The sequence below is a fragment of the Podarcis muralis genome, chromosome 3 (genome assembly GCF_964188315.1).
Source record: "Podarcis muralis chromosome 3, rPodMur119.hap1.1, whole genome shotgun sequence".
In the NCBI taxonomy this organism is placed as follows: domain Eukaryota; kingdom Metazoa; phylum Chordata; class Lepidosauria; order Squamata; family Lacertidae; genus Podarcis; species Podarcis muralis.
The window spans coordinates 117,574,969-117,601,616 of record NC_135657.1 but is presented as its reverse complement, the minus strand read 5'-3'; the positions used below and the strand labels follow the sequence as shown (position 1 = coordinate 117,601,616).

At 44.4% G+C, this 26,648-nt stretch overlaps 1 protein-coding gene across 2 annotated transcripts in view; it reads right to left on the bottom strand.

Moving 5' to 3' along the window:
- PKHD1 (PKHD1 ciliary IPT domain containing fibrocystin/polyductin) overlaps positions 1 to 26,648 on the bottom strand; it is a 243,049-nt gene that overhangs the window by 132,309 nt on the left and 84,092 nt on the right. For both annotated transcript variants that reach the window (XM_077926565.1, XM_077926566.1), the window contains exons 33-36: positions 25,228 to 25,384; positions 13,530 to 13,742; positions 2,316 to 2,523; positions 110 to 267 (exon numbers count right to left, since the gene is read on the bottom strand). In XM_077926565.1, the coding sequence (XP_077782691.1) occupies positions 110 to 267; positions 2,316 to 2,523; positions 13,530 to 13,742; positions 25,228 to 25,384 (736 nt within the window). The remainder of the gene's footprint in view (positions 1 to 109; positions 268 to 2,315; positions 2,524 to 13,529; positions 13,743 to 25,227; positions 25,385 to 26,648) is intronic.

The following is a 26,648-nucleotide window of genomic DNA, read 5'->3' as shown; positions in this document are numbered from 1 at the left end:
AAAACGGAAAACTCTTTCGTCTTGCGAGTTTTTCGTTTTGCGAGGCGTTCGTCTTGCGAGGCACCACTGTAATCTCTTTATGTTACCCTTAGAGTGCCCTCTCTCTCACCTCCTGAAATATCTGCTTCTTTGCACTGCTGCAGGTAGGAAGCCCTTTCCGTGGTGACATTCCCGTGGATGACCACACTCCGACTGACCAGTGCCACAAGAGCGCTGAAAACATGGTGCTCTCCAGACACCTGTTCTTCGGCAATACCATGAGAATACCTATAGGATAGATAGGAACAATCGTAGCCAGCTTAGATTTTTGTACCATAAATCTAGTCACAAATGAGAGCCAGAATTCAGTTGCCACCATACCTTTTGACCTTTCATTATCTTCTGACGAGCTGTTTGCAATTGCCCCACAGCACCTCAACCCAAACCAAACAAGGAAAAAACTTGGTTTGTTTGATGATAAATTTGCCAACGTAATATTATTTGCCATGATAATAAATTTGCCATGATAAATTACGCAATGATAAATTTGCTTAAGACTTTAAAGATGCCACAAGACTCTTTGTTGGTTTTGGTTTCCAGAGACTACCCCTTTGGAAATAGGAGGCGCAAGGTCTTTGGGGCTTGGAACACATGTTTAGCTCCAGTGCTGAGCCCTGGTTTATGTGCTGCAACAATAAGAGTGGGATTTTCTGAGAATGCAAATAATAGTTTCCCTTCTTCTCCAATTGTACCCAGTCTACACATATAACCAGGCGCATAAGTGGCCGCTTGAGTTGTTATACAACCACATGAATGCAGCTTCACTGTACAACTGCAAGGTTACAGTAATTTCTCCTATATCATTACAAGCAGTACTGTGCATACTAATAGTTTACGAGAAGACCCACTGAGTGCAGTAAGGGTTAGGGCACAATCCAAATCTCCCCACCCTTCCACACCAGTAGGACTTTACAGAGCAGTGCATTTGCAACCCTGCTAGTGCACAGCAGCTAAAACGGATGGGGGGGGAGTTAAGATGGCTATGCACACTTATGCACCCAATGACCCCACACTGAGCCTCATGCAATGGCCGTGAGGTGGGCTTGAGAGATGTTTGGATCGCTCCTTAGTAAATGTCATGAGCCACATGGAAATGTCTTGACAAGACTGGCCAGAGAAGGGCAGAGGAATGGGACGAGCGTGCTGAACTGGATTCTGGAGAAGAGCCCAGTGGTGTGGCAGGTGATGATCTAGAGGCAGTGTGGTGTAATGGTTAGCGTGTTGGACTATGACCTGGGAGACCAGGTTCATATCCCCACTCAGCCCTGAAACTCACTGGGTGACCTTGCGCCAGCCACCATCTCCTAGCCTACCTTACAGGGTTGCTGTGATGATGAAACTGGGAGAAGAAGAACCATGGACACCACCTTGAGTCTCTTGCAAGATAGAGGGGCTAGATAAATGTAACAGGCAGGCAGGCAGGCAGGCAGATAATGTTTTTGGGTGGAGTGGGTTCTCAGAGAAGAGGCCCAGCTCAGGGACATCAGATAATCTGGCCACCACAGGACAGCCACCCAACCTGCCTCCACTGCTGCCTCCTATCAGGGAGGTGCTCCCTACCTTTGGGGAGGTAACACCCATTTGAGGCAGCCATGTCAACTCTGCCTCTGGGGCAAAGACTCAGCAGACCCAGCCTACTCATAGGAGTGCCCTTTGGCTTGCCCAGTCCTGTGGCTTGGGGGGAAACAGTGTGACTGACTGCGCCACCTCGTTCTTCAAAAAGGGAAGCTTGGGGGGGGTGTTAAGTGTTCGGACAACTTCTAAGCTTATGTGTGGCCATGTATCTTACAGCTCTGCTGTGACTTCTGAATCATGTAACCTGATCTATGTTTAAGCATAGTAGGGAATCCTGGAATAAAGCCAAGAAGAAGAAGAAGAAGAAGAAGAAGAAGAAGAAGAAGAAGAAGAAGAAGAAGAAGAAGAAGAAGAAGAAAGTTGAAAACCTGTGCACTCAGTCAACCAGTGGAAGCCTGACAGTAATTGTTTTTAGGATTGCAGCCTTAAACATTTCTAACATAAGAAGAATAACCAAGAACAATTGTAATATTTAGAGAATTGAATCTGAATTAGAATATAGGGTAACTAAGTTTGTTCTGGTATAAATTTTCGTGTGCATGCATACTTCTTCAGATATACTGAAGCAGAAGTCCACTAGCACCTTAGAGACCAACTCAGTTTGTTCTTGGTATAAGCTTTCATGTGCATGCACACTTCTTCAGATACCAAGAACAACTGTATGAGCTTTACATTAACATCAAAGTCTGCTGGAAAAATACCTGAGCGGAGATGAAACATAGAGTTCTGTGCCATTTACAGTCTTGACAGTCACTACTTCCTCTTGCTTCTGGGCACTTCTAGGCCCTCCTCCACATATAACAACTTCATCTCCAGGTTTCCAGTCCACATGATCCACCAGAACTAATTTTGTATCATTGGGACGTGCGGCTGATTTCAAGTGTGTGACTGTCACTTTGGGGACACAACCTACAACATAAAGTGTAGAGGCATAAAGAGAGACAAGGAGCACAAAGGTATTGTAGCTTGACTTTTTCTTCACAAACTAAGCTTTTGATCTCATCTCCCAAGTATTTCAAACCTACAATTCAAGCAAAATCAGTAACAAAAAACTATGCACGCTTGCACTGTTGGAACAACCTTTTTGGTGCTACATTGAATTCCTCCCAAAGCTTTTAAATGAATTTATGAATAATATGCCACAACGGTGGCAATGCTCAGAGAAATGGGTGAAGTCCCAGATCCTTCTTCTGAAAGTTTCCTTAAATGTTCTCTTCTTTCCCTTTCAGTAAAGCTAAAGCTAACGTATTAATATGAATCGTCTCATTAAATAATCATTCTACCCTCTTCTGTGTTTGTTTTAAACTTAAGGCCAGTTAAAATACAGAGCAGCACACTCATTTTTCTTCCATGCACACTGAAATGATCATGTAGAACAAAACAAAGACGAAAACCCTCAAGCACTTGGAGGCCAGCAGAGAAGGGTGATGTGGAAACAGAGAAAGCAATGATCCATGCCGACTATGCAGTCGGTATTTTTGATGCAACTGTAATGCAAACAAAGGATTCTAAAAGTCCCCATGTGGGCGGAGGCGGTAGACTCTGTTTTGCATATCGATTACCGTATCAAGGTCAGTGTGAAGTATCTGAGAACCTTTTGGTTCTTTTCAGGGAGCTTGTCATCTACAAATTACTGTTTATACAACACCATCAAGATGCATGGCATTTTGTAAGAATTCCATAAACAACATCCAATGAACTTACACATTTGGCGTTGACAATGTGGAAAGAAGAAAGTGGGAAGGGGTGTGAGCAAATGCTAGACCATGCACCTAGGCTTGGTAGAAATCATAGAGCCATAGAGTTGGAAGAGATCCCAAGGGTCATCTAGTCCAGCCCCCTGCGATGAAGGGATCTCAAGTTAAGGTGAGTTTTGAAGAGTTATAGGGCACCACATCTGCATGGAGAGAAGTCCAGAGATGCTGGGCAACAAAAGAGCGCAGAAACATTTTTAAAAGTATGAGGCTTCCAAGTGTCTGAGGATGGTGGAGTTGCAGGAGCAAAGATCACAGAAGATGTTGAAATACAATGACATCTAGTACAATACACACAAGAGAGGATAGGAAACCATTTATTGTAAGTAACGTTGTAGGCATATTATAAGGTGACTTAAACCATGTGGAATTGTCAATGCCAGTACTTACTGTGAGCTAAGACAGTTAAATAGGCAAAGTTATGCACAGGCCATGCCAAAGGAAAAACCTAAAAGACAGACATCAGTCTGCATGTCTAAAATGCAATAAAGGGAAATACACTGCGTTGACCCCACTTAGACAAGCCTTCTCAGACTGACTGATTTCCCGAAGTCTTGGACTACCCCCTACATCACCCAATGGCTGGGACTGATGGGAGTTAAGAGTTGGGAAAGCTGAGTGAAATGAAAAACAAATGATCAGTTCCTGCCATTAATACAATCACATTCCATTCAAAATTAGAAAACAAGGATCTGAACTCTCATGACATAACAAGCAATCTATGACCACAAGTATTAATGAGTACATCTATACCCGTATACTGGGAACCTGACACTTGATTAACCTTCATGAATTGTGGAAATAATCCAAAAGCAGAAAAGATAGATCATCAGCTTTCCCAGCTTTCATAAATTACTGGTTCATTAGCTGAAAGTTCCAACAGCTGTGCCAACCAGGAGTGACTAATAGTTGCTGAAGTCGCCTTCCGTGCCATTTTAGCATCGCCTTGAATTCCCCCGGAGAAACCTCCACTGAGTTCCACCTCTTCAGAACAAGCTGGATTTCCTCCAAAAAAGTGGAGTCTGAGCCAATTCCAAAGAAAATTTGGCACTGGGATGAGGGAAGAACTTAGGGAGAACAAGGCCTGGGGGGCAAATGCTTCCTCTGACGATTTTCAGGATGATCCATCACCCCTTTGCTTGCCCTCTGCTACAGACGAAATGCTTTGGGAAGAAGTCTTGTCACCAGAAACAGATGGTTCACAAGGGGCTATCACAAGCAGCAGTACTTGGGGAGGGGGGCAGAAATAAACCCACCAGAGATGGCATTCTATTTCTCATAAAAGGATGGCAGTCAAAAGCAAGGGGAATTAAAATCACTACGATTATTCTTTACCAAAAGGCCTGCCACTGGAAACATTCCCAAGTACTAAAATATGGATTGGCTCAATGCAACTCCTCAATTATTTAATTCATTTTTTAATTATTAACTAGTGCCGGTTGGAAAACAACTCTTCCACAGACTATTTTTGGAGGCAACACCTACACCAGTTAGAACAGAAACATAACCGTGCACTCTGTAAATTAAGACACATAAATGCTTTCAATGTATTGCAGTATCAACAATGCAGCATACTGTATTACTCCGAATATCTACAAAATAACTGGATGCAACCTGCACTCTTCTACAACAGTACTTGTGTGGAGCACCCCATTTCAAATCCATTGCCATCATCATTCTCAGCTGCCTTAGAAAGTAGGCTCCACCCCACTCCCCATTCTTCTTAAACTCAAAAGATAAAATAAGGTTTTGGGGAAAATTTGGTAAATACTCAGTAGACTAGGTCCACAAAGCTGCTTTATAGGCGCATCGTTTGAGGTGTTAAATAACCTGCTTGTGCTGAAACTATATATTTGAAGTTTAACACAATAAAACAAGAAAGAGGAAAAATATTACAGAGTATGCTGAAACTATCGATGGCTGTAAACAGAGGTTGGCGACCATTTTTTTCTGTCAAGGACAACATTCATCTGTCATCTGTTCTTTCAGTCATCTGCCGGGGAGGACATGTGCCAGCAGAGTGCAGGGACCCAGCCAAGGCAATGTACCTGGGCAATACTGTTGTTGGGTGTGGGACCTCAGGAAAAAATAGTCAGGTCTCCTGCTTTTATTATTCTCCACTGCCCCCTTTCCATCAACATACTATTAGGCCAAGGCCATAGAATTTGTTTTGTTTTGTTTTGTTTTGTTTTGTTTTGTTTTAGGAGGAAAATAAAGCATATCTTCCCCACAGAAGAAAGCTGTCAAATTTGAAACCAACAAATTATTATTATTATTATTATTATTATTATTATTATTACCCCAGCCACTCTGGGTGGCTTCCAACACAATATTAAAATACAGTAATGCGTAATGCATCAAATGCCAAGATCTCCATGGGCTACCAAAAAACACTTGGAGTTTTCCCCCATGAATTTTCTTAACATTGCTGTGGGCTTCCCCAAGTGTAGTGGGGTAATTTGGAGGCAATTTCCACATCCTCAATCCTGCAATTCAACACCCACCCAATGCAAAAACCCGTAACATGCCGCTGAGCTGGAGTTGTAAGTGCTCTGCATCATCCGAAGTGCCCTGTGACTCACCAACAAGTGAATCTGGAGCCTTCAGAAGCCTTTGGCCTTTCTTTGCTTCTTTCAAGAGAGGTCTCTCCATCAGTAGGGTCAACATGGACCCCAGTCTACAAAAGGTTACCAGCTACCAGGGGTGCCAACTTGCCTCTCCACGCAGCAGGCCAAGCCACATGGCATCCCATCAGTGCTTGTGCACTGGGTGTTGAATGGGGAGTGTGGAGCTGTGCTCTGTGCTCGCCCTCCTTCTCCTTATGGCATTGGGTGGGGGAGAGAGACAGAGCATGGCTGCTGGGCTCCATGCTCAGCCTCTATTTCCGTGCATGTGCCTGGCAGGGGCAGAATACGCGGAGGGAGATATTCACTCTCGCTCATTCCAACCCCCTCCAAGTTCCTGAGCTCTTGGGCAGGGGCTGGAGTCTGCGGAGGGCACCTGGCAGCAGCAGGGAATGTCGGCCCCCTCAATATTGGGAGGGCAGGGCCCCCTGCCTCAAAATACTGAGGGGACTGAAGCCTCTTGCACCCCCTATACCCAGCTCCTCTGCCAGCTACCCCTGTTCTACATGTAAACCATGTGCAATACCATTGACTTGTAGCCCTGTAGCAACAGCTTGCATTCAGTTTTTCTTCAGCAGCTCTGGAAGCCTAAAATCTTCCTCCAAACATTTTGCCAAACGGCTATTGGATAAGTTAACTTTGAGCTGAGCAAACTGCCACCATTCAAAATCAACCTCTGGATTTTCTCTTCTATCTTTACTATTTGTGCTTTGGCAACATTATGAGCACCATTATGAAATAGGAAGGAGCTTCCACAACTTCTATAAATCAGGCGCTGTTTGTTCCCTGTCGTGAAACTTTAGAGCCACCTCCGTAAGCTACTTCAGGCCAAATTCTCTGTGTAGGCAGCTTGTTGATGCAAAGCAAACTTCTCTCAAGTTGCTTATATGCTGGTTGACACTCTGCAAGCTTTTCATACGTTCCCTCTGATAAAACAGGAGGTCTTTGCTTATTTATGATGACTAAGTCCTCTAGACATGGAAAATGAATCTATTCCATATCACTATTTGCTGCTAAGGAATATTCAGTGTCCTGGGTTACTGAGAACTCCTTAAGCAAAACCCCCTGAAGCTTCCTAGTATCAAAGAGAAAGTACTTCAGAAGGAGAACACCCTACTGCAGGAAAGTAGAATTTCCCATTGCATCATGGTGCAAAATTTGGAACTTTTCTCATACCATCTCACATCAGACAACTTTTTTTCTTTCTTTTTTCCCCATACATAATATTTTGGAAAAGGGATAACTACCTAGAAACACAAATATTAAATTAATCACTGTGTTTTGTAGCTTATACTTCGGAGCAATTTTCAAGAACGTGTTATTCCTCTTACCCAAGAAGCAGGCCTTCAAGACAATTCTTCTCCATAAGTCTCAAAGTATATCAGTAGCTAGGGGTCTCCACTTACCTGGGCTCCAGGGGCCCATTCTTTTTCCTCCCCATTCAGCCGTGGGTGGAACGCTCAGCGTCTCCCCTTCCAACCACACAGGCATTGGTGGCAAAGGTCTGTTGGAACAGGCCAATCTAGAGACACCATTAAAGGGGTCCAGGAAGGGGGTTGTCTGGGAGTCCAGGGGCCAAAGCACCCTTCCCAATGGTGGCCCCAGCAGGATCGTAACATCTGGTGTATGTCAGGAGATGGCTCCCACCTTATTTATCAAACAGTAGGTGCATTGCTTGATACCAGATACATACCCAATACCTTGGCCCAAATCTACTTACACCTGTAGTCAATAAAAGTTCTAGCCTATTTCAACCCAATACTAGTGTCCTGGATCCCTTGTCCTGGATCCCGTTAATGGGATACTCCATTCCCACAGAAGGGCAGACAGAGGCTTACAACTTCCCCTCCAACCATGCCTAACCCGCCAAAGTTGTGAGGAAGGCAAAACCCTCAGACAAGGCCGAGTAGTCTGACAGAAAAATACCTCCTGGCCCTGAATATGGGCACTGAGAGCCTCCATAGAGAGGTCAAGCACTAAACAACTACTCCAGGGAACAAGATGAAACCAAGAGAGTGTGGGTAGGAAAAAGAGGGGGGAACCTGTGGTGCCAGTGAAGCGGTGGGCCACCTTTTATTTTCATGCAGTGGACTGGAGTGAAGTCCTCTTTGGACCCCAGTCCACTCCGCCCCCAAGCCAAAAGACCACCCCTGGGCTCACCTGCAATTAGTCAATTTGCAGGCAGGCTGAATCCAAGTCCCTCAGCCGGTGAGAGAGTGGACTGGTCTCTTGCTGAGCAGAGTTCCCGGCAAGGAGAAATTCCCTAGGGGTGAGGCATCAGAGGCCTGGCAGCAATGCCACACGCTGGAGGGGAATGAGCAGAACTCCCCGCTGCCTTTCCTCTTCCAATCTCCCTGGTAAGGTCCACCACACCACCCTGCAATCTGCTACTGGCAACAACAGTCTTGCTTTTAGTCAATTATTTTACCATTTCTCTAAATCATTTATTAAAAGCACCACATTTAGGATTTAGTCCCGCCCAACACTAGCAAATTAAGTTTGGGTGAACCAACTTCTGCATTACAATACTGCAACCATTATAATGCTAGCAAAGTGCTGCCAGTATTTTCCATAGGGATTGCCAGTTGACAATAGCATCAGGGGCCAAGCTGGCAAGATGTGATGTGCAATGCAATGAACCTGTAATTCAGATTGCACTGCTATGAAAGGGAAGAAGATATCATGAGGGCTAAGTGCGTAAGTACAACAGAGACTCATCACCAGCTTCTCACATTTTCCATTATTGCCAGTTAATCTCCTAAGCAGTTAGTGAACGAGACAGAATGAGCGCTTTTAGGAACATCAGTGTAGGGCAAGATGATCATCCAAATGTTAAGATCTGTTGCCTATAACTTCAGGAGCTAAAAGTCGGTCATTATGAAGGGGAATTGGAGGGGTGGGGGGGTGAAGAAAGGAAGACTGATGATTCCATGGTTAAAAGACAAACCTAGGATTTGGAATACATAAACCTCCAGGATGCCTTGATTAGCCAAAAGCTACTTGCTGTGATCTAGGTCCACATTTCAACAGGAGCTCAGCTCTAGTTCACATTTTTAAACAACTATTCATGATTCATGCTTTATGTAAAAGTACACAGCATCTTCCACTGAAACGCTAAAATAAGGTGAGAAACCAAAGCTACTTCCAAACACGTTACTCCCAGTGTTACCCAATCACTGGGCTTCTTTTGGCTATAAGAAGAATTGTGTTTAACTCTCCAAACTGCTGGGTGTATTCCCCCCTTTATGTATACATTCTGCTATGTCATATCCAGTGCTGAAGATGAGGAACAGGAAGGTCCAATTCACCTGAACAACCTTTTGAAGCAAAGCACACATTCACTATAATCTTTGCGGTAGACACCATTTCATTCCCCTGCAAGGAACGGCTTGCATCTGGATCTGGCAAACTATAATTAAAATAATAGTAATAATAATGACTGGGGAACCCTTTCCATGTCATTTGAGCAAGGTGGTTTATTGTGGCAACTGGAAAGATTTTTTTCTTCTGATTTATTATTTAAATTGGTATTACAATGTAATAAAATAAAAAGAGCATATTAAAATAAAAATTTTAAAAGCATTTTAGTGCTATTTCCAACTAGATAAATTTAGCAGTTCACATTAAATAAAAGTTTTTAAAAATAACAAAATGCTAAAATGGTTATGGTGCTTGTCTGCTGAGCTGTTACTGGTTCAGCCACCGGCTATATAGCCAAGCCTCCTTCTAACTCCTGCCCTTCAAATATATGCACAGAAGAGTATCACTAATGGTACCTACACCAGGAGGATTGTACTATTCTTCTGGTAGGGAAAATACAGGATGACAATAATTGGATGATGCATCTGTTACGAAAAAGGAGCAATGCAGCAGCGAGCTCCAGCTGGCTGGAGAGCCAGACAGGATGTTGATGTTTGGGACTGTACCATGGGAACAAAGGGACAGTCTATTCACTGTACTGAGCACCGGATGTTAGCTCAGAGTGTCATCTGACCTGTACTGGAAGTACAGGGGAGGAGTTTTTCTCTCTCTGCAGTTGGTGTTTAGAGAGTGCAGACATGTTTCTCTGTACTGCTGGAAAAGACAGAAATAAAGGCATGTAAATACATTTCTGTCTGTCTCTTTCCCCTCCCTGGGGATGGCAGGGAAGAGGGGAGGAGTGGTGTGTTCTTCTCACGCTAGAGGAGGATCGCCGATAGAGATCTCGCCTGATCTTGCCGGGAGACGCAGACGGGGAGGTCAACAAGGAATTCAAGCCGGGCCCCTGGAGAGTGGCCAATTCCTCTGACAAGGCTTGATTCTGACAGCATCATATAAATGCTCTGTCCAAAGTGAGCAACCTAAATATTGCAATTCCATGCTAAATGCCTAGAATGGAAACACCTCAATCAGCTCAGAGAGACCCAAAGCTCTCAGTGTTGCCTGAGAACTGGATTCAGAACTACAGTGCCTTTGTTTAGTTTATTCTGCATCCAGGATTCAGGTTTGCAAAGACTCTGGAATTATCCATAAGAGAGCAAGAGCGGCAGGAGCAGCACAGAAGGACAGAGTGAAGGGTGAGAGAATTCCTGACTATGTCAGGAATAGTATCAAGGTACTCTGTATACGTCATGTTCACACACAAGTTCAGACACTTCCAGTGTTGACTCTTGCACCAGACACCAGTCAAACAGTTCATCTGTGCCGTAGTGGGGGGAAATGGATAGGTTTGTTTTATTTGCAGCATGTCGTAATTCTTTTGCATGCTATCTCTTGGACAAAGCTTGCACCACCTGAAATTCTGCATGTTCTCTCAGGAACTACAGCCAGCCCGTCTAGATCGATTATAATGGAAAGGACAAAGATATGGCCAAGGCCACCAAGCTAGATTTCTCTTTGGAAACTTGTCAGGAGAGTTTCTTGGGGAATACATATGAACAGAGCCAGAGACATTGATAAATTTCTCTTCTGAACAATCAATAAAAAAAAAAATCCCTCCATCCTATTCAGGCTTCTGCTGTGGACACAAGGGCCATAATTACATTGTCAAAAATTCAAGTTACCCCAGCTGACTGAGACCTCCTTTAAAGCTGACATGTGATTGGCAGGCAGTTTATGGGGAGTGTGGTCTGATTGGCAGGGGAGCTGGGTAAAGCCAAAGGCAACAGTGCAATTTCCCCGTCTACTCCGACCACCCGAGCACAGGACTGCCGCTTGGAGAGAATTCTGGGAAAACCCTGAGTCATATTAACATATCAAAGGAAGAAGCTGACAGGCAGTTACTAAACAATCAGGATTCAGCCATTGCTATAGAACGCTTCCTTCCAAATTTTCTATTGGAAGGAAAATAAGAAATTAAATTACATTCAATCCTGTCTACTCAGACAGCTGATTTCTTTCCCCCTCAAAAGCCTGTTTGTTTAATGATTTAGATCTGCTCTAGCTATACACATTTATTTCAAAACTATAAAAATGTTGACAAGCACTCCAATTTGTTTTATACTACAAGCTAGGTTGGTGCCATATTGGAACCATGAAAATGTGTTTGTATTTGACATAAGCAGTATGAAGGCAGAAAAGTATGTGTTCTTTTTTCCATCTTATTTATAGAGGCTCAATTGCATTACGACTAAATGGTGGATTACACGCTTTGAGTGAAACTTAATTGTACCCATGCACTGGAACTGCGCCTCGTACAGGAGATGGGATGGCAAGCCCAATATTTCTTGCATCATTGCTGAAGAATTGAAACCAAAAGATGTTTCCAATAGAATGGGCAAGGCCACCCAGTTCTTCTCCCTTACTGACTCTTTTTGATCACCCAGTCTACTCTCTACAGCCATGGACATGACTAGAAATAGTCATTGGTATTTCATGTGGATGTTCCTTCCGTCTCTCTTTTTATGGCACCTAGGTCAAATGCTCTGGAGACAAGGTCCTGTTGCCTTCCATACAAATTCTTCTCCTGCCAGCAAAACAGGGGGAAGGCATTGGAGACTGGTAAAATCCAAGCAGAAAGAAAATTCTGGCATTCCATAGTTCTGTCAGGTCATCAATCAGGAGAAGAAGCAAGACCAATAAAATATGTTGCTCTGTATCTCTACCCCTCTGAGAGAGGTCCTCCTCTTCAGGGCTCCTTCCAATGCTGTTCAGACCTTGGGATGCAGGTCCATGCGTTTCCTCTGCCTCCTGTACCATATCATGGTAGAAGGCTCGTGTTTGGAGCAGTGGCGTAGTGTGGTGGGTGCAGGGGGGGCCATCCGCACTGGGCGCAACATCTGGGGTTAGGGCAAATCCATGGGTTAGGGGGCGCAAATCCACAGGTTAGGGGGCGCAAATCCACGGGTTAGGGGGCGCAAATTACTTGCCTTGCCCCGGGTGCTGACAACCCACGCTACGCCACTGGTTTGGAGCTGGATAGAACCCTTTGGCTTTATTATCTATTTATTTACTTCTGGAAACATCAGGGTTCCCTTGAGAAGGCCAACACTGCCCTCGTGTTTCTCAGTGACCTCATTCTGTCAGCACTCACCACTTGAATTCATTATCAGCAAGAGTGATGTTTGAGATATCGCCAGCCACAGGAACAGTGTGGCATATTAAGCAGTTGCCTAGGCAATGTAAATTGAACAGCCTGACCTTGATGGAAACGGAGACATCCCTCCAAGAATTTCGCTTGCGTAATTGGGCCTTTCTTTTCTGTGATGCTCTTCAGAGTAAGCAGCGACCATATTGCACCTTCAAGCATTAATGTGTGTTGGTTGTATTTAATTAATGTATTTTGATATGCTGTAACCCATCCTATGACCGTATCATGAAGCGCAGGATAGAAATTCTTAAATTAATGAATATAATATTTGGTATAGCTTATTATACAAAAGAGGATATTGAGAGACAAACCTGGGCACCGGTGTTACTATGGTGCCTAGATGGAGCACAGTAATTCAGAACTCACTCTAGACACAATGCAAAGCAGTATGAACATATCAGGGTTTTCCTAAAAAGAAGCTGTCTACCCAAACTGACTTTGCCATGTACGTATGCAAGGAAGGACTTAACTAATTGGCGAATAAAACATCGTTTTCAGAACCTAATTCACTTGTCTTGGCTCTATCCTAAGTAGAAAGTACATAGGAAGCTGTCTTATACTAAGTCAGACCACTGGAACTTGCCTGCATTGCCTACACAGGCTGGCAGCTGCTCTCCAGGATTTCAGGCAAGGAGTCTTCTGGAGCTGCTAGGAATGGAATCTGGGACCTTCTGCATGCAAAGCCATGTTCTACCACTGAACTCTGGCCCTTCCACTACAGGAAGCAGCCTTATCCTGAGAATAAGACCATCCCTACCTGGAGATGCTCTGCTACAGCACTAGAGGCTGTGCAAATAATTCCTACACCTTTTTATAACAGAGAGTGGATGTTCAGGGCTGCTGCAATATTCCACAGTTCTCTTTAAGAGAGATTTGAGAGAAAGCTATTTTAATCAACTGGAAAATATGGGTTTTGTTACTGCTGAGGATTTTTGAAACATCTATCACACAATTGTGGCTTAAGCTCACCGTGCATGGAAAGGGTTCCGTTCCTCACAGCCAGAAATTTGGCCCCATATGGAAAGGATGCTGGAGAGTGCAAACTGCCATGGAGGTGGAGTTGGGCTTTGCCACAGAAAGGCTGACCTGGAGAGCCAACCCGAAGTTCTCCTCCATCTGACACCAGAATGTAATGAGCATGGAGCTCTATTGGCCCAGGGCCAACAAACACAAGCTTGCCTCCTGAAAGAGAAACAGCATTAACAATAATTAACAGTAGGAAGGTGTAGTCTCAGCAACATAACAGAACTGTCCCCACTATCCCCCTGCCCCAACAAAGAAGGCAAACATTATAGTGGTACCTCAGTTTTCAAGCATCTCCGTTGACGAACATTTCAGTTTTTGTACACCATAAACCCAAAAGTAAATGCTTCGGTTTTTGAGCACACCTCCGAAGTCGAACATGCCATGTGGCTTCCTCTGAGTGCAAGATCCTGATGCCTAAAGGTAAAGGGGCCCCTGACCATTTGGTCCAGTTGTGGTCGGCTCTGGGGTTGCGGTGCTCATCTCGCTTTATTGACCGAGGGAGCCGGCATACAGCTTCTGGGTCATGTGGCCATCATGACTAAGCCGCGAACCAGAGCAGCACACGGAAACACTGTTTACCTTCCCGCCAGAGCAGTACCTATTTATCTACTTGCTCTTTGACGTGCTTTCGAACTGCTAGGTTGGCAGGAGCAGGGACCGAGCAATGGGAGCTCACCCCTTCACAGGGATTCGAACCGCTGACCTTCTGATTGGCAAGCCCCAGGCTCTGTGGTTTAACCCACAGCGCCACCCGCGTCCATCCTGAGGCCTAGCTGTCAGCTATTTTCAGTTTTTGAATGTTTCAGAACTCGAACGGTCTTCCGGAACAGATTACGTTCTAAAACCAAAGTACTACTGTATCTCCAAAATGAAAAAGCATGAAGCAGCATTTAACAGGTCATTATGGGAGGGTTTTCAAAGACATGTTGGTAAAAAAAGAAGCTATCTGCACCAACTCTGTCCACAATCCCCCTCACCTAACAACACTGTGATAATCTGGTCTTTAAAAGTGAATTTTTACTTGTATTGGTTATGTCTTGCAGTTTATATTTATTTAATAAAAACAACTACATTTTATTTCTTGTCCCACTGTAATATGCTTTATTTATTTATTTATTTATTACATAACTAAATCCTGAACATAATAAACATAAATTTAAATACAAAGGCAAACTCTAACATACTTTACTTTCAAACTTTTTCTTACCTGAAATTAGGACACTCATTACTCCTGGGCCAGTCATGTGTCCCGCACCATCCTCTCACCCCCCAAAAAAGTGGGGTGAGTGCATGGCATGAGAGCACAGCACCAGCACTCTGGGCTCATTAGAGGGTCATGTTGGAGTGCTGGACCTTCAGCACTCTGGTGTGACCCTGCTCACGGGCGCCAGAATCTTCTGGTCCAGCGCTCAGGCACAAAGACTCACCCTAGAACACTGGATCAAAACATGGGACATCCAGGAATCAAACAGAAATTGGGATTGGCTTCTGTGATTCCAGGATGTCCGGCTTAAAACAGGGCAGTTGAAGGGTATGCAATTTACATTGGGTAGTATACAAAACAGAAATGGAGATGTCATTGGACTCCCATTCCCATCAGTCCCCAGAAGCATGAACAATGGTAAGAGTCATGGGAACTGTGGTTCCCTACATCTGAAGGGCCAAAGTTCCCCATCCCTGATATAAAAGATCTTTTCCACAAAGAGAAAATCTTCCACAAAGAGAAAGTTAACACCTTTCATGAGAGCAGGTCTCTCCTGGAGCTTTGCAAAAAATGGAACCAAAGATTTTTAGAGCCCTGATTTACATATGAAATAAGGAGAAAACCATATTTCTAAACAATTGTGTTGTTTTGATACTTCAGGGTAAGTCCTATTGAACTCAGTTGGGTTACTTCTGAGTGTATAGGATTGTGCTGAGTGTATAGGATTGTGCTATTAAGGTAAAGGTACCCCTGCCCGTACGGGCCAGTCTTGCCAGACTCTGGGGTTGTGCGCCCATCTCACTCAAGAGGCCGGGGGCCAGCGCTGTCCGGAGACACTTCCGGGTCACGTGGCCAGCGTGACATTGCTGCTCTGGCGAGCCAGAGCCGCACACGGAAACGCCGTTTACCTTCCCGCTAGTAAGCGGTCCCTATTTATCTACTTGCACCCGGGGGTGCTTTCGAACTGCTAGGTTGGCAGGCGCTGGGACCGAACAACGGGAGCGCACCCCACCGCGGGGATTCAAACCACCGACCTTTCGATCGGCAAGCCCTAGATGCTGAGGCTTTTACCCACAGCGCCAGATTGTGCTATTACTTTGTCAGTTAACACAGTTTGCAAGATCCAGTAGTCTGAACGAGTTTTGTGATGTGCATAAATCTTCATACTGAATATGTGAGTACCCCTGCCCGTACGGGCCAGTCTTGACAGACTCTAGGGTTGTGCGCCCATCTCACTTAAGAGGCCGAGGGCCAGCGCTGTCCAGAGTCACTTCCGGGTCACGTGGCCAGAGTGACAAAGCTGCATCTGGCGAGCCAGCACAGCACACGGAAACGCCGTTTACCTTCCCGCCAGTAAGCGGTCCCTATTTATCTACTTGCACCCGGGGGTGCTTTCGAACTGCTAGGTTGGCAGGCGCTGGGACCAAGCAACGGGAGCGCACCCCGCCGTGGGGATTCGAACCGCCGACCTTTTGATCGGCAAGTCCTAGGCGCTGAGGCTTTTACCCACAGCGCCACCCGCGTCCCTCCGAATATGTGAGTACCTATTGTCAAAGAACAAAAGCAGCATCATATGAGCTCACTTTTAACTCACATGCTTCATCATTTGAGGCCGGTCAACTCCATATCAGATACTACAGGTTATACAAAGCCAAGTCATCATTTTACTGCACTGAAAAATAGCCAGACTGCTATTTCAGGTTAGACTTAAGTGTGTGTGTCCAATATGAACATGAAGAATTGCAAGCAGATATGGACACGGGCTGCACAGGTCAAATGCTTTATTTGCATTCTGAGGAGAATATTGTAGCCTATATAAAATTAGAACAGAAAGCAAACCAATTAGATTCACTACCGGAATATATGAGTGACCTTTTGGCCCAACTAAAAATGACATCCAGTGATATGCTGCTACTAATCTTTAAAGAGGCAACCAGCAATCCTTTTCCTTCAGCAAAGGTAAAAGTAAAAATAAAAGGTAAAGGGACCCCTGACCGTTAGGTTCAGTCCCTGACGACTCTGGGGTTGCGGCGCTCATCTCACTTTATTGGCCGAGGGAGCCGGCGTACAGCTTCCGGGTCATGTGGCCAGCATGACTAAGCCGCTTCTGGCAAACCAGAGCAGCGCATGGAAACGACGTTTACCTTCCCGCCAGAGTGGTACCTATTTATCTACTTGCACTCAGACATGCTTTTGAACTGCTAGGTTAGCAAGAGCAGGGACCGAGCAACGGGAGCTCACCCCATCGCGGGGATTCAAACCGCCGACCTTCTGATCGGCAAGCCCAATCTCTGTGGTTTAACCCACAGCGCCACCCACGTCCCTTTTCCTTCAGTAGGTTGCAGTAAAACTCTCGTGTTCCTGGAGTAACTTTGCTTGAGCTGTGTGAGCCAGTGTGAATCCTGGGCAGGTGGGAGGAAGGTTAAGGCAGAAAACATGTGAAAAACCTTATGCTGAACTGTTCATACCACTATGACTAAAACACAGTTTTTTAAGAAAAGAAAATTGAAAGTGTTTGAAATGGGGGGAAATAAAGAGCTCATACAACCATTGTCAATGTATGTGATAAATGCAAGCCTAAATCTACTTTTCAGGTGATTCTCAAAGTTCTATTCCACTTTAAAAGAAGGGAGCGCTGCTTTCTCTCATTGCCGTAAATTTTGTCTTTTTGAAAATCCAGCCACTTATGAAGAGCCAGAGTGCCAAATGAATAAACATGAGGAAAAGAAATGACTGGGAAGGATTAAATTCAAACCCCTTGCCTGATTTAATTACAACACTTTCAAAGTTTACAAGCATTTAGGTCCAACTGTGTCTTAACTGCTAGTTCTCTGAACCCAGCCCTTCCTGCGCTCTGTGAGTGCAAAATAAATATGCAGCTACTGTCTTGCAGGGTTGGTTTTTTCCTTGTTTTCAAGCTGCTGCTCCTTCTTGCTTTCATAGCACTTGACCCCTCTTCTAAGAGCAGAAAAGAATGAATATTACCCAAGCAAGTGTTTGGCTCCAGCTTCTCTACTGTTTGTTCTGGCGCTCCAAGAAAGCAAGGAATATCTTACATATGACCTTAGGGTAATTCTGTAAAAATATCAATGAACTAGAGCAATGATGGCCTTCCTACCAAGCAAAATAAATACAATTATACCAAAAATAATCACTTCTATATAGTTACAAGAGAGACATTTCCCAACGCACTCTTCCCCTCATACGAGGAAGGTAAAGAGAAACATCTTGAGGCTGATTGATGCTTGGAGAAACCATCAAAATTACCAGTCATCTCAAATAAACTTTAGTCTCTACTCCCAGGCATTTCCCCTTTAAAAAAGAAAGAACTTGGTTGCTCCCAAGAGGAGGCTATGCTGCAAAAGTCTGTGAAATGTAAATGGAAATCGGCCAGGGAACATGCCAGCCTTGTAGGTATTGCACAAGGGGCCACTCAGCCATTCCTCCTTTCCTGGGATTTTTTTGTTTTTATTTCTGCTACATATCACTTGCGACTTTCTCCTGAACTGGCATCACTTTTAGATTGCATATTTCCATTGGACACGAGAGACTATACAAAGCCTCAGCAAGAGGTAGCAACCGTGTCCTTTTGCTGTACTCAAAATATAACAAAGTTAATGTTACCTAGGGGAGAGTCCCACAGAGGTAAAGGTAAAGAAAAACCAGAAAAGTCTATCTAACAATTAGCAAGACTTAAACCTTTGGAGATTTGCTCTTGTGCATAACGAAAAGAGAGGATGATTTCAGAAAGATTGGTGAGGTTCCTGGGTGGGTGTTTGAGGCCAGTGATAGGAATTTCAAGGAAAGCAAAAAAATAATGCAGATGAGAAATTCAGGACAGGAGGAGGATGACATCAGTACCATGCTTTTGTCATCAGTTATACTGGTCAGTCTAAATTTGTGGATTTCTTACATGCACTATATAGCAATTTTTGCATTACATTTATCCAGCTTGCGTTAAACATATTTTTTCGCCAACTGCAGATCCACAGCACACTAGGGATACCAATTCCAGTCCCAGTTAAGCAAGGCATTTAAACAGGTGCTGGATTTTTAATATGCAAGTGCTCCCATTAGAATTCATAGAACTCAATGTGTGCTTAAAGTCAAGCAGTGTATGAAAGCACTTTTCTGGATCAAAGCCTTCCTCCCACTCCGAGTTACACACAGGCAGATGCTTGAACACTCTCAGTCAGAAATCAACTCCCCAAACTGATGTCCATGTTTCTTGGCCATCTGCATGTGTGCCCATCTGTTCAGATGGCATGGGCTCCCTTGCAAGCTGCTTGGACTCCTTCCTGACAGTACCAGAGCCAAGCAAGGGTGATTTAATCAGCAGCTCGAATAAGGCATCTCTTCTGGAGGAAAACTGCGCCACATGAACAGAAATGAAACAGCATCGCGTTCGGTGTGGTTAGTCAAATGTGGCTCTGTGTGCCAAAGAAAACAAATGCCAGAGAGGAAGAAAGGTTATGACCATAACATGCAGGCATTGGTGCTAGCTCTGGAACAGCACGAATGACAGTGGGTGTTCTGTATATTGGGGGGTGGGCTCCCTATATATTACATAGATAATTTATCTGTATGGCCTTCAGAGAGATAAGAAACAGCAGTCCTGCAATGGGTCATAGCAAGCAATCACTTCCTTGTCTCCCCAATTGTTTAAGCAGTTACTCAGGCAACATCACTATTTGAATTCAAGGTAAAGTAAGGTAAAAGAGCCCCGGACAGTTAAGTCCAGATGAATTCATCTCTACTTTCAGGCTAGGGGAGCCGGTGTTTGTCCACAGACAGCTTTCTGGCTCATGTGGCCAGCATGACTAAACCGCTTCGGGCACAACAGAACACCGTGACAGAAGCCAGAGTACACGGAAACACCGTTTACCTTCCCGCCACAGCGGTACCTATTTATCTGCTTGCGCTGGTATGCTTTTGAACTGCTGGGTTGGCAGGAGCTGGGACAGAGCAACAGGAACTCACCCTGTCGCAGGGATTCGAACCGCTGTCCTTCCAATTGGCAAGCCCAAGAGACTCGGTGGTTTAGACCACAACGCATTATGATGACATCTGATCTGTAGAGGTCCAGGACTATTTCTAATTTCAACTGAAACGTTAAAGCTAAAACAACCTGGCTGCTTATTATACACAGAACCCGCTCTGCAACTTCCTCTGCAGCAGCTGCTATGGGAAGAAGTGATTAATCAGTGTCCATATTTGAAAAGCCAATACAATAAACCAATTGGCTAATGAAGGCACTACATTTCAAGATCTGGAGGAATGAAATGCAGGGATGGTAAGAAACGAGGTGAATTAAGGCAACCATCAATCCACACTTCCCATGTAGGTACAGGGGAGTACCATACGCCCAGAGAACCTGTCATTGTGCCATGGGTGTGGTTGAGTCCACCGAACACATTCTCTTGACTTGCCCTTCTTATGCAGAGCTTAGACAAAATTTTATAGACCCACTCCTATGTCAATTTAGCTTCCTACCCGGAGAAAACCAGGTTTTACACTTGCTGAATAATGTCACTAGAGCTATACCTTCCTTGGTGGCCAAATTTCTTTTTTTAGCTTTTAAGCGTCACAAGACTATAATTGACTGTATTGATATGGGGCTATCTGTTTAGCCCATTTTAGTGTTGGCTAAGTTTTAAAATCTTCCTGGATGTTTTAACTGTGTATTGACAAATGTACTTTTTTCTGACTGACGGTCGAATAAAAGGTTGATGATGATGACTTCCCATGTGTGGAGTGGCTTGCCTGGCAAAGGTGGTATCTGAGAACCTGCATAGAACATCTAGCACAACAAAGCTGTAATTGTTTTGGAGAGTTCCTAGAAAATTTAAGGGCTTTAATATTCGGAGAACGAACAGAGTTGGCTCACACATGCATGTTCATTATCTGATGACTGCAGCATCAAGTGACAATTTGCATGTGCAGACAGACCTGTCATGTTGTCTTAACCACACAGTTTACCCATTCCACGGCCAGTCATTGGGTTATGTAACAAAGCAATGAGAAATCAAGTAATCACACCAAGGCTCTTATTAAACTCCACCTGTGCCACTTCTTACATTGTACAAGTAGAGGAAATGTACTGATCAACCGTTTTGCTAAAGCTTTGCAGAAGTGGAATGCAATTTCTTTTGTTAATAGAGCTAGGATTAACTTTCACTGAGGCACCAGAGAAGCCTGGGATGAATCTTAGCAGCTGCCAAAGATGTATATAATCAACTTTGTTGGCTAATAAGAGCTGTAGGAATCTCATGCGCAAGCTGTTGCCTCATTCTTGGCAGGTCTAGAAATAGATGTGTGCATCCTGTACTGAGTCACAAATCAGAATTTGCAAAGATCAAAGGTACTGAAAATCAGTCAACTGATATTTGATGGGATTTTCTTCCTATTCCAACTGAATTCCATCTGAATAGAAAACAGGTATTTCCCCTTTGTACATAGCTTTTCCAAGACTATGACAATCCAAGATACAACATATAAACAGAAGGTAAAGAAGTTTCCTTCTTTAATAATAAAAACCACACACACACACACTAGCATATATACTGAAGTAGACTGTCCATTAGTTGGTGGAATTTATTTATTTTTTTAAAAAAAATTACAACATGGTCATTGCTAGAATCATTCTGACGGTATTTAAATTATAGCATTTTTTAATGATAAAAACCGAATACTAACTAAAAACTGAATCCAAAATTATATCTGAAAAGGATTGAGCAAAACTAAAAAAATGGATTAGATAAATGGGAACTACATTCAGGCAATGCAGTATAAAAATAATGAAGATGTCTAGTCAGTGAAAGCATTTTTTTTAAGTCAAGCTACTGGCTTCACATGGACCACACGTCAGTTCATACCCATGCACCTTTATATTGAGCAGATTTTTAAAAAAATAAAAATAATGGGATTGTGGTGGGATGAGGACAAACCTGCCTCTGACTTAGATATAGAATTTGAAACTTTACTTGAAAAGGATTGTCAGCAAATACTGGAAGAAAACAAAACAACAGCACTTTGATCTCCAGATGCCAGCAGATAAAACTTTTTTGTAGAATTAAGCCTCATTAGCTGCTAACATCTTCAGATGATGAGAATTGCTCCGTGGAAAAACTGGAAATCAGTAGGTATAAAACTGAAGAATTAAAATGCTACCTTCAAAACCCTGTCCCCTATCTGAACCTTTTTTTCTGGGTCTTTCCCCACATTCTGTTGATAGAACTGTCTTTTCAACGAAACTGAAGGAAGTTAGTTGAATTTCTTCACAGCACTCTGCCTTAACAGGGCTCCTCCTTGGGGTGAAAAACACCAACTTCTGTTTTTCTAAGAAAAGTTACAACACCATAAATGAGACGCAGTGAGAACCTCTGAAACAGTGTGTGACGTGTGCGCATGTATGCGCACACATGCAGAAGTTTGCATGTGTATATATTATGTGGTGCTGTGGTGTAAACCACTGAGCCTAGGGCTTGCTGGTCGGAAGGCTGGTGGTTCGAATCCCGGCGATGGGGTGAGCTCCTGTTGCTTGGTCCCTGCTCCTGCCAACCTAGCAGTTCAAAAGCACTTCAAAGTGCAAGTAAATAAATAGGTACCGCTCCAGCCAGCTTCTGTTGTTGTTGTTGTTTAGTCGTGTCCGACTCTTCGTGGCCCCATGGACCAGAGCACGCTGTCCTCCACTGGCTCCCACAGTTTGGTCAACTCATGCTGGTAGCTTCGAGAACATTATCCAGCCATCTCGTTCTGTCGTCCCCTTCTCCTTGTGCCCTCCATCTTTCCCAACATCAGGGTCTTTCCCAGGGAGTCTTCTCTTCTCATGAGGTGGCCAAAGTATTGGAGCCTCAGCTTCACGATCTGTCCTTCCAGTGTGCACTCAGGGTTGATTTCCTTAAGAATGGATAAGTTTGTTCTTCTTGCAGTCCATGGGACTCTCAAGAGTCTCCTCCAGCACCATAATTCAAAAGCATCAATTCTTCGGCGATCAGCCTTCTTTATGGTCCAGCTTCTACAGGACATTAAATTGATGGATTGCCTACCCCACCCTTCCTCCAAGGTGTGTATGGTTCTCCCCTCCCCCATTTTATCCTATCACCCCTACAAGGCAGGTTAGGCTGGAGAGAACAGCTAGCCTAAGGTCACCCAGTAAGTTTCGTGACTGAGTGACTATATGAATTGGGCTCTCCCTGGTCTTGCTCCAACCTTTTAATTATGCCAGCATGCAGCAATGCAGAGCAACGCAGAGTTTCCTCACCTTCCAGATACGTTTTAGAACACGCACACACCATCGTTCCCTTTTTACACAGCACACGTCGCTGGACGTGTGTGAACTGGAGCTGTTCTCTGAGAAGCACAACCAGGTCCAATGAGAAATGCAACAGTTCATATAAAACCAGCTTCTACAGCTCAGACTTAGGGAACATCATTACAGCCAGGAGCACAGACAGTAAGAGCTTGCGTATGCGCTTGGGTGCAACACCTTTGCTCCTCTGTGGCCTCTCCCACCTCAAGGCATAGCCACACTGCAAGCACACAGTGGAGTGGGCTTATTGGTTTGTTTCTGTTTTACTGTGTATTTTGTGTTCTCGTTTAGTATTTTTCTGCTGTGATTGTTGGACAAAGGGCGGTATACAAATTTAATACAGGAGGAGGAGGAGGAGGAGGAGGAGGAGGAGAACCCCAGCAAGTGCTAAAGGCCCCAAAACAGCCTGTGCTCACTCTGACTGCTTGGACTCCCGATTATTCTTTAAACATTTCTCCCATGATGGCACCAACTCACTTTCTCTCTCCCACCTTCTCCTTTTCCCACTGGATTTGCTTCTCCCTCGCCCACTGCTAGTCCCTGTTCTCGACTGCCACTATGCCAAAGTCCATTGCAATTGAAACAACCACACATTCTTCCCCATGCTTCCATTCCCCTGTTGCTCACCTGCTCCTATTTTAGACTGGGATGTGGGCGACGCTGTAGTCTAAACCACAGAGCCTAGGGCTTGCCAATCAGAAGGTTGGCAGTTCAAATCCCTTTGACGGGGTGAGCTCCCGTTGCTCAGTCCCTGCTCCTGCCCACCTAGCAGTTTGAAAGCATGTCAAGTGCAAGTAGATAAATAGGTACCACTCCAGCGGGAAGGTAAACGGTGTTTCCGTGCACTGCTCTGGGTTGCCAGAAGTGGCTTAGTCATGCTGGCCACATGACCTGGAGGCTGTCTGCGGACAAACGCCAGCTCCCTCGGCCTATAGAGCGAGATGAGCATGCAACCCCAGAGTCGTCCACGACTGGACCTAACGGTCAGGCGACCTTTACCTATTTTAGATTAGAACATCATGCATGTAGATGGTGCTAAGCCACCACAATAGTAGCATTAAACGATTCTATAAACACATTTCCTTGGATCTTAAAATAAGTGTAACTTAAGGAAATTCCTGGAAGAAGGCTTCTTTTCCCGTTCACTCCTTTCCTTTGCCCAGGGCCACATTGGTCAGAAAGGCCCCCTTGCCCCCTAGAGAAGCTTTTCAGGGGTGGCATGGTGAAGAGAGGAAACTTTCCTCACATGAACTTCCTTAAGTTTATTTATTTTAGGTTTCAAGCTACTGGCATTCTGACACGCAGGCCTCAGCGGTGGAAGCTGCAAGGGGCAACATGAATTCTCCACACTTAAATGCAGCAGCAGCAGCTTATTAGTGAGACCATTGCTGTTGTTACTCCTTCATGTGCAGGTGAAACAAACCAGGTGAGGTCTGCTCTGGTCAGACCTCACCTGGAGTACTGTGTCCAGTTCTGGGCACCACAGTTCAAGAAGGACACTGACAAACTGGAACGTGTCCAGAGGAGGGCAACCAAAATGGTCAAAGGCCTGGAAACGATGCCTTATGAGGAACGGCTAAGGGAGCTGGGCATGTTTAGCCTGGAGAAGAGGAGGTTAAGGGGTGATATGATAGCCATGTTCAAATATATAAAAGGATGTCACATAGAGGAGGGAGAAAGGTTGTTTTCTGCTGCTCCAGAGAAGCGGACACGGAGCAATGGATCCAAACTACAAGAAAGAAGATTCCACCTAAACATTAGGAAGAACTTCCTGACAGTAAGAGCTGTTCGACAGTGGAATTTGCTGCCAAGGAGTGTGGTGGAGTCTCCGTCTTTGGAGGTCTTTAAGCAGAGGCTTGACAACCATATGTCAGGAGTGCTCTGATGGTGTTTCCTGCTTGGCAGGGGGTTGGACTCGATGGCCCTTGTGGTCTATTCCAACTCTATGATTCTATGATTCTAAGAAAGGTATCTTGCCCCTCAAGCAGCACTGAACAAACATAAAATAAGAGGTTTAAGTGTTAATAAAGCAACAGAATAAAACAAATGAATAGATGCCATTTCCTTCCTATGGGGGGTGGGGGGTGGGCGGCGGAGGGATAGGAGAGGACGAAATTTGCTCAGACCTTTGACATGAAGCAAGTTAAGGATCCTTGTGCTTGTATCCAAGAACAAAGTCTGGCCTCTTTCTACTGTGACATTATCGCCATCTTGTGGTTGGTGCCCAGTAAGCCAGCTGATGTTCTTTGACCAGAATCCACAAAATTTAAGAGGGAGGGTGCTCTAAAAATGAAACAGAAAGCAAAAATGGTTAGCAATACAAACTTTGGCTTTTTTGGGGGGGGGGAGACATGATCAGCTAGGTAGATTGTGGGATCTTTCTTTGGCCTGTCCTGTCCTCCAGGTGTTGCAGTCATAAAGTCAAGACCAAGGGAAGAAATATGAGCGTAAGATTCTTAATCTCAAGGTTGTGGGTTCGTGCCCCACGTTGGGCGAAAGCAGTGCTTTTTTCTGGGGGCACTCAGGGGTACACATTGCTGGCACCTTTTTTCTAGAAGGGAAGCACTGGGCAAAAGATTCCAATGTTGCAAGGCGTTACCCAAGATGATGTTTGTGGTCCCGTCCAACTCTACAGTTCTATGATTCTATGGTCTTCTTTTGCAGAAGACAGAAGTATGAGCTGCAGGTACAGCAAAACAGCTCAAGGATCAGCCAAACTGACATCTCGTCAGAGCATCCAGGAAAGGCCAACTATCAACCCTGAGAAAACCAGGAGTTGGAGAAGGAGAAAGAAGGTGGTGGAGACTGAGATGCCACCCAATGCCTCAGTTCATAAATCAGCTCCTTCAGCTCCCCTCCTCCCTCATAGTCAGAGGAACTAGATATTATCCATAGGAATGGGAGGGTGTTAAAATTTCGTTGTGGTTTTGTTTTCAAAATCAGTATCTGAAAAGAGACTGAACAGAGACAGGTATCTTGTGGCCTCGTTTATTTTATGGTTTGATTTTAGAGAATTTGGTTGATTTTATGGCTGTTGTGAACTGTTTGGGGACAACTAGTCGAAAAGCAGAATACAAATCTGGTAAACAAGCTCTGAAATATACTTTGCAACCCTTGTCCATACTCTAGAAACATTCTGCCCTCTGTGTGGGAATGCCATTGAAAACAAACCAGAAACAGCAACATGTACAAGGCTCATGTCCCTACCGGGCCAAGGGGCAACTTGCACAACATCAATTTGAGTTCAGCTATTATGGTTGCCTGTAAGTGTCTAAGCCCAATTCAAAGTGTTGGTGCTTAAGTTCAATGTCTTCTACTATCATACTTCCCATTCTTTCAAATCTGCTGACAGGACTCTGCTCCAGATTTCAACCTTCACCTACATTAAGTGGAAAGATCAGTCCATGTATTTATCATCCATCCCTAAGCTAATGTTGTGAACCCATTGCATCCCAATTGCACACTAATCTGTAGGGTTTTTTTGTTGTTCTGCATATTTTATCACGAAATATGCTGTTTAATTATGCATTTTATCCCAATTTATGAA